The 8,609-nt window shown below is 40.2% G+C and overlaps 1 protein-coding gene across 2 annotated transcripts in view; it reads left to right on the forward strand.

The window, feature by feature from the left end:
• prkdc (protein kinase, DNA-activated, catalytic subunit) overlaps nt 1-3,606 on the forward strand; it is a 35,826-nt gene extending 32,220 nt beyond the window's left edge. For both annotated transcript variants that reach the window (XM_037757221.1, XM_037757222.1), the window contains exons 79-86: nt 78-298; nt 497-589; nt 699-779; nt 860-931; nt 1,016-1,217; nt 1,429-1,617; nt 1,826-1,965; nt 2,695-3,606. In XM_037757221.1, the coding sequence (XP_037613149.1) occupies nt 78-298; nt 497-589; nt 699-779; nt 860-931; nt 1,016-1,217; nt 1,429-1,617; nt 1,826-1,965; nt 2,695-2,899 (1,203 nt within the window). In that variant the 3' untranslated portion in view covers nt 2,900-3,606. The remainder of the gene's footprint in view (nt 1-77; nt 299-496; nt 590-698; nt 780-859; nt 932-1,015; nt 1,218-1,428; nt 1,618-1,825; nt 1,966-2,694) is intronic.
• Nucleotides 3,607-8,609: the final 5,003 nt, after the last annotated feature.

Here is an 8,609-nt window from a genome sequence, read left to right on the forward strand (position 1 = left end):
TTCTAATAGCCCCCTGTGTAAGTTTGAAATCCCGCTGAGGGCTGGTCAGTATATTAGTGTGAATTTCTGCCCCGCAGGTAAAGGTGATGTCCTCCATCCGTAAACCCAAACGTCTGATCATCCGCGGGGACGATGAACGCGACCACCCCTTCCTGGTGAAGGGTGGAGAGGACCTCCGCCAGGACCAACGCATCGAGCAGCTCTTTGTTGTCATGAACATTCTGCTGAGTCATGACGCCGCCTGCACACGCAGAGGCATGCAGCTGCGCACCTATCAAGTCATTCCCATAACCACGAGGTACTGGGCTCGTCTGTCCATCCAACACTCTGATGCTTGTACTGATTACACGGGTTGAAGTAGAACTAGGTCAAACTTGTTTCCTGTTTTCTTTGATCGCAGCATCCAGACAGTTACCAAAATATTTTTGTTTTATAATAATAATTTTATTAGGGGCTGTCAAGAAACTTAATTTACCACTTTTCACTGCCTTTACAGAATTGGTCTAATTGAATGGATGGAGAACACCTGTACTCTGAAAGAGTTCCTGTCTAACACAATGACTGACGAGGAACAGCAAAGGGCAGGGAGGTACAGTACATACATTTCACTCTGATAACTTAGATGTCAGCCAACTGTCGGTCATCTCCAGAGCTATTAAAAACATTATATATAAACTGGGATTTCTTTTTTTTAAAAGGTGTGCTGAAGACTACAATAAATGGCTCAAAACTTTTGATCCAAAGTCAAATGGTATGGCGCTGTATGCACCGGCTTACAAGTAAGTCTCATTAACATTTTGGGCGAAAGACTGTCATTGTTTTATCAAATATGAGCATCACCATATTTCTCCTTTGCCAGGAAAGCAAAACGTACTGAGACGGTGAACAACTTTTCCAAAGTGTTGCAGCATGTGCCCAGCGATCTCCTGAAGTAAGTTGAATCTCTGTATTATAAAACTGCTCGTGAAGTTTAACACTCGCAATGAAACATTTTCTTCTCTTTTTCAATTTCTAGGAGAGCTTTTCTGAAGATGTGCAACAGTCCCGAGGCGTTTCTTTCCCTGCGCTCCCACTTCATCAGCTCTCACGCCTTGCTGTGTGTCAGCCAATGGATCCTAGGCATCGGAGATCGGCATCTCTCCAACTTCATGATCAACATGGAAACAGGAGGCATGATCGGCATCGACTTTGGTCATGCTTTCGGTTCAGCCACGCAGGTTAGTTATGCTTGTTTCGACATTGCCATCCATAGAGACAAACCGCTAGCTTGGCTGAAAATGTACCAAACAGTAGAGAACTGTTTTGGCCATGTAGTTCTTAGGCATGAATGTGTCCAGCTGTATAAATGTGAAGAGCACCTTGTTGAAAAAGACAGCCATCTCTTGTATATATAATTCCCTCTCTGTGCAATCTTGTGTTTCCTCCCAGTTCCTCCCTGTGCCGGAGCTCATGCCTTTCCGGCTGACCCAGCAGTTTGTGAATCTGATGCAGCCCTTGAAGGAGTCGGGTTTGATCCAGAGCATCATGGTCCACTCCCTCCGAGCTTACAGTGCTGAGCCAGACCTTCTGCTAAACACCATGGATGTGTTCGTCAAGGAGCCCTCGCTGGACTGGAAGGTAACCAATCAGTCCTGCTACAAAGATCCAATTAAACGTTTCAGTGTTTGACAAGTGAACTGCAGATAAAATCTCTGGGGATGTCAGTAGATGTGTTACGGACAGAATATGTGGTATGAATCTGATTTCTTTAAGTTAAGAACTTCGTTATACTGTAAACATTAAATAAACTGTAGTACAAACGATGTTTCTCATTGCTATTACACAGAACTTTGAGCTGAAACAGCTGAAGAAAGGAGGCACGTGGACGGACAGCGTGAACACCAAAGAAATCAATTGGTATCCCCTACAGAAGGTGAACTTTGCCAGAAGAAAACTAGAAGGAGCAAATCCAGCTGCTATAACCAGGTATATCATCAAATCATAACACGGCAGACCAATCAACAGGATTTAATTCATGTTAGACATCACTGAGGGTTTTTTAATGAAAGATGAGACTGTGTAAGCTTGTATTGTTGATATCCATTATGGAGGAAATATTGCTTTTTTGTAAATTTTGTATTTACTTATTTACACTGTGGGTCAATATTTTATGTGTTTGATGCACATATTTGTACATATTTCTCATTTCTTATTCTTATTATTTATTTATATTACTCTACATATATTGTGTTATATACTATAGCAGTTGTACATAATTTACATTTTACATACTCCTTTATTTCTGTTTTTCTCATAATTCTTATGCTTGTATATACAATTTCCCCCCAGGAATCAATTAAGTATTTCTGATTCTGACACAAGTGTTTAGGGGTGGAAACAGTTACAGTAATATCTGTTACATAATGCAATTAAATATGACAGCTCTAAAATCAAAACTACCTTTATGACACAATGTTCAGTTTTTGTTTCAACTCCTTCATAGTTCTCTGATAACGACCCATTATGTCTCCTTTCCTTTTAATATGTGATTATTTTCTTTCCCATTAGGTATTTCTTAGCCTTCTCGATGCTATACATTTTTGGTTTAAAAACTTCAAAAAAATATCAGCTTCCAGTTTCAATCCAAAATACTGCAGCTGGTCTTCATTTGAATCGTACTTGTGTGTGATTTAGATGTTGGTTTCTTTTTGTCAGTGAGGAGCTGAAGCTGGGCTTTGAGAAGGACACTGCCTTCGCGGGGATGCAGGCTGTGGCTCTGGGGACCGAGGAGCACAACATCCGTGCTAGGCTTCCGGCTGCAGGCTTGTCGGTGGAGAAGCAGGTGGACTGTCTGCTCGACCAAGCCATGGACCCAAATGTGCTTGGCAGAGTTTGGGTGGGCTGGGAACCATGGATCTGATTCTTTGATATGTGAAAAAATTCTAAAATAGTCATTCACAAATAATTGGGGAACAAATGGTATCATAGGTGAACAGCCACGGGTCGTACAGATGTCGGGTAATATGTAGGAAAGGACATTTTAGAGCATGTTTGTATTGTTTAGTGGTTTTAAAAAGATCCCGGTAACGTTCTTGCTATAATGTCATTCCTAGCACTTCCGTTCTATTTGAAGAGAACCAATCATTACCGTCATTTATTAATGTTTTGTAACTTCGTTTTAAAATACAAATAAAAATGTTGAAGGTGCTTGAGAGGCTGATGTACAAAATCTATCACTTTGCAACTGATTAATATTGCGAACTTGCACAAATTAATTATTTTATATGATATGAATTAAATGAATTAAAAAAGGAGTTGGATTTAAAGATAAGTATTTATAATCTGATACCAGTGCTCTTTAAAATATATAATTTGTCCAGTGTATTCCCTCCGTTTTGCACAAAAATGACAAATCTTGCCTCAATACAGATATCCCCCACCAAAAATCGACCCTTCCGGTATGAAACCCTCCCCCCTGTAGGCTAAAACGTGGCTATAAAAAGTTTGAGGTGTGCTTTCTGAAGAGAGAAGGCTGTGGTCAGCTTGGATTCATATCCAATGGATTCTATAATGCCAAATTCATTCAACCCCCGTTGTGAAAATGCTGTAATAAATTTGTAAAGTTTTTGTGTAGTTGGCTATCAAGTTGTTGCACATGTTAGAGTACCCCCCTCTGTAAACTGTAATAGCTTAATTGGGAGAGCTACTGTGCATGGAGATTCTTACTAAACCTCACATCACACCCTCTTGCATGCAGACGCCCAGACCAACCAGTGGGAGTCACTGTCTTAATAACAATGATAGGATTTCTCAGTGGCTTCCCACCCACTAACAATGCCAGATGTGTCTGTTGGGTCTGTAAAACATGCTGAAGATACTGTTACTGGTCCCAAACTCATCACTATTTTATTATGAATATTATTATTGAGCCACATTGTAGTAGAACTCATTGTTAATCTTTTGTATTGTATCTATCATTACAATTCTGTATCACATTATGTTGTATGTCCATACTCAATAAGAACAACATCTGCACAAACAGTAGCATTTACAAATTGTGCAGTATGTACATGTACAGTATGTCAATGAGACACAGCCGATTCCATCAATCCATCAATTATTTTTTCATTGCAGCAAAAACTTTAACCTTTATTTCTTCAGCATTTATTTTAAAGAAGCAGACAGCAGTTACTTTGAAATTCAATTTTTTATTTGTTTGCAACTCAAAGCTCAAAGCTGTAATTTTTCCAGTCTACACAAGATTATTCTGGACAATACCGTAGGTCATGACATCAACATACAGTAGGTCACACAAAGGTGTAAGCACATCGTCACATTAATAAAGGGCGTCAATCACGATATTACTGTCACATTTTAGAATTGAAATATGTAACTGATGGGTTTTCACACGTCATTAGTACAATTTACGTTTTACGTTACCATTTGCTCTAAACCTTTATCTTTGTTAATTTACTGAGATGGTGACCATGGTAATCATTATCCCTGACAAACACCAGCATGTTAACATTGTCATTAAAAGCATGTTGGCAAGCTGATGTTAGTATTTAGCTCAAAGCATTGCTTTGCCCTAGTACAGCCTTGCAGAGCTGCTAGCATGGCTGTAGACTCTAAGTCTCATTTTAGGAGACGGGAAACATTAAAAAAAATTAAGTGGTTTCGTTTATGCACAGAGAACCACAAAACGATTTAATGTCCTGTCCTTGAGCAGAGCGTTCTGGCATGCGCTGCGGAGATCTACTATTAGAAGAGCGCCGCGAGGTCTTCTGAGGAGATCTACGATTAGAAGAGCGCCGCGAGGTCTTCTTAGGAGATCTACGATTAGAAAAGCGCCGCGAGGTCTTCTTAGGAGATCTACGATTAGCAGAGTGAGCTGGGGTTAGCTGCGAAGACTGTCCTTGGGCTGAACGCCCTGGAGGGCTTTGCGGAGATCTACGATTAGCAGTGGGCACTGACATGATGTTCCGAAATCATTTTGGGGTTTGGGTTCAGCCTTTTAGTTCCTGCTGGAGGTTACTCTTGTAACTCTCTAAGCTCATCTCACAGCGCTCACCATAGTATGGGTACCGGCACTCACACATTGCTATGAAGGTTCCTGGCACAACAACACACTTGCCATTTTTCCCACAATTTACTTTGGAGCAGAGATCTTCTCTGCTCTTTAGCTCTTCATCACTTTTGATAAAGATCGTAAACTTCCCCAAAACTTTCCCACATTTCCCTGTGAAGAGGTGAGGGGTAAGAGATGAGCTTTGTGGGATCGCAGAGTCCCCCTCATCTGGTGCTTCCAAAGCGTTAGTGGAAGTTTGATTGTTTTTTTTTAAAGGCGTGCACTGCTGTGTACGTCTGAGACAAGCGTTTTCCAAAAATGGTTCCCTGACATTCCATTAGCTTCTGTGCTACATTTAAACAGAGTTCAAAGCCCTCAGGTAAGCACTTTTTAATGGCTTGTATAACAGCGGCAGTGTTGGTGTGACCCCCTTTCACCTGTTTGGCTACAGCCACTGTAACGGTTCCTCTCTGTACCTCAGTAAACCCTGACAGAGCATGTCTGTTTAGTAGTGATAGGTCATGCTTTGAGTGTTGGGTCGTAAATGCAACAACCATCCAGTCATACCTGTCATATGTTTTGGCCAAAAATTCCCTGACACGGTCTGCTATTTCTTGATGTTTTTTGGTGTCATCGATGTGCTCAAAAACGTCCCTTTCTATGTAAGCATCACTGTCGGATAAGCATCGCTGGTGCGATGCGGTCAAAGCTGAGGCAGACTGGGATGCAATCTCCTGGGCAGCCTTGACCCTGGCATTGGTGTTTGTTTTTTTGAATTCGTAGTACTTTTCATTGAGCATATTGCCTTTAACCATGAGTTCATTCAAATACAAAAACTGGGCTTTGATATCTTTTTCATGGCATCTTAATCTATCAGCCAGTAGGTCTCCAAGGTTTTGTGTTATAGATGCTGGTTTAGCTGTCAAGTATTGGTGCAAAACCAAAGTGCTGTCTACATACTGGCTGTAAAATGTGAAAAAAATTATTTTTCAGTTCCTCTTTTTCTTTGTTAGTTGTATTGTAACTACGCAACAGCTCCGTGTATTTAATCCAGGCTTCCTCTATGTTATTTGCTGGAATTTGGTAGGCACCAGCCGCCCAGGCCTCCCATTTCATTTCTGCACGAAAGGTGTCGAGCTTAACATTAAGAGCTTTAAGGTCAGAGTTGACAACGTCCAGTGGGTCTGCCTGCGGCGCTAGCAGCAGCAGGGTTTTGATCGCTCCAGCAATGGCTGGCCCAAATACTGGCATCGGTTCTATACTAGCAATAAGAGCCTCTCCAACCCCCCTGTAATTATTCTTAAACCAACTATCAAGCTTTTTAGACACATCTTTGATTCGACTTCCAAGCGATTGTTGCTTCAGTCCCTCGTCAAGAGAAATCGCCTTCGAAATGCCTGGCGGAGCGCTTGAGACAGGGATGCAGGAGGACATCAACAGCAGGAACAGCAGGCTCGGAGTCCACATGGCTGACAACACACACAATATGACACTTTAGTCACTTTTATAGTCACAGTAGAGCAGTTCACAAAGCTCAGCATTAGTGTTTAAAGCCAGATGAAGAAGACTGATGTGTATCTACAGTATGTGGTGGTGCGTTTATGTGCTGGATGGATGTTCCAACATTGGTAACTTAAGAGTTGGCTATCCAACAGCACTGAGTTTGTGAGGTGTGTTGGTTGAAAGTCAAAGGCAGAGCTACCATGATAAGGATTACATGAATTTGGTAGCTTCTTGCACCAGAACCTTATAAAGGTAGATATACAATTGCCATAAAATGTGCAGCAATGGAGGGACTCCTCTCCTGCACCAGTATCTGAGTAACAGACGTTGCATTGTCTTTCTCCAACCTGGAAAAGTCCAGTTGTCGGACTGCAGTCATATACAGAAAAAAAACCTAATATGCATTCTAGTAGCCACACCTGCACACATCACACCCTTCATCGACATTTTAACAATATACATGAAATCTATCAACAGAGACAGCAGACCTGGAAGGATGCTTGCAGAGCTGGTCTGGATGCTCAGGAGGCTGATGGATGATGGGTTGGTGCAGCGTTCGGCCCTTGGAGTGGTCCGTGAGTAGAAGTTGGTTGGTTAGTCAGGAGCTGAGCGGAGTCTTGGAGAAAGTTTCAAATCTGTAGACTTTATACAAAGCTGACCAGCTTTATATAAGGCTAATCAGGCCCACCTACTTAATAATCAGGCAATTTTTCATCCATTTTTGGTCTGAAAGTTGGAGGGGTGGTTTTGCCTTGTAGAGTGGCACAAAAGAAGGTCCTGGTTGGTCAGTTACAATAAGGGGGAAAAAATTAAACTGTGTCTGGATAAAAATCTAATAAACACCTACTACTACTACTACAGGACAATTAATACTGTCTACATGTCTGACAGGATCAATGAAAGAAGACATTCCCTCACAATGAAAGGATTATGTATTATGAATAATAATAATAATAATAGCAGCAGGTCAACAGGATATTTTCACCTGCTGATCATAAAGGGTATTTTATGGTTCAGTTTAGCAGCTAAATTTTTTGATTTAGTTAGGTTCAGGTTTTGACATTTGTCAAAAAATTGAGCCGCAAAATATTATATTTATTTACTTTTTATATTATTGGTAGTATTGTTTTTTTTTTTTTAATAATATACATTTTCTTCCTGGGTAAAATTGTCCTCCATTTGTTTGTGTCCAAGTGCTTCTAAATGTGTATGTGTGTGTAAGAGAGATAGGTGTGTGTGTGTGAGAGAGAAAAGCATTTGTGTAGGTTCTCCCTTGCTAGTGAGTCTCAGAGTATTATATCTATGAACATCATTACATAAACTGCATTGGAATGAATTGAAACCAATGCATCAGTTGCCATACGTTATAGTTTACTTAATTTCTGCCTAATAAATATGTTGATATGGTTCATGTAGATATGAGCCTTACAAACATTTGTTTTTCTATATAGAACAAATAAAACCTTGACTATAAAGTATTAAAGGCTAATTAATACTTGACCTGTCTGTTATCACTGTAGGTCAACTGGAACATAGGGGCTTTTTAAAGTTATCATAATTAAGGTTTCCAAAAATAAACCAGTTCTGAAAGTTGAGCCATAAAAAGCAGAAGTGGTGTCCTTTTTTGAACTGTGAAAAGTTAACCTGCTTGATGTAAAACAGGAAACAGCATCTGCAATGCCTCACGAAAGCAGAACTGATGAAGCATTTACTGGTTCCTGAAACGCTTCGGATCAGATCTGCTGAGGACTTTCTGCAATTTGTAGATGAATGATTTTGTAAGATCTTTAGGGTCATTTGGAATGCAACTGTATTAAATCAATTAATCTATAGAGATACACACATGGATATACACCTTAAACCTAGTAGTCAATTAACAGTTATTTCCATAATCAACTAAAATGTCAGTTATCTATTTTATTATAATCAGAAAATGGTGAGAAATGCTCATCACAATTTCCTGAACCGAAGAAGACGTCATCTGTCTTGTCTTGTCCAACCAAGAGTCCAAACCCATAATGTTAAGACAAAGAAAAGCAGCAGATTGTCATATTTAAAA

The sequence above is a fragment of the Sebastes umbrosus genome, chromosome 21 (assembly GCF_015220745.1).
Source record: "Sebastes umbrosus isolate fSebUmb1 chromosome 21, fSebUmb1.pri, whole genome shotgun sequence".
Taxonomy (NCBI): Eukaryota; Metazoa; Chordata; class Actinopteri; order Perciformes; family Sebastidae; genus Sebastes; species Sebastes umbrosus.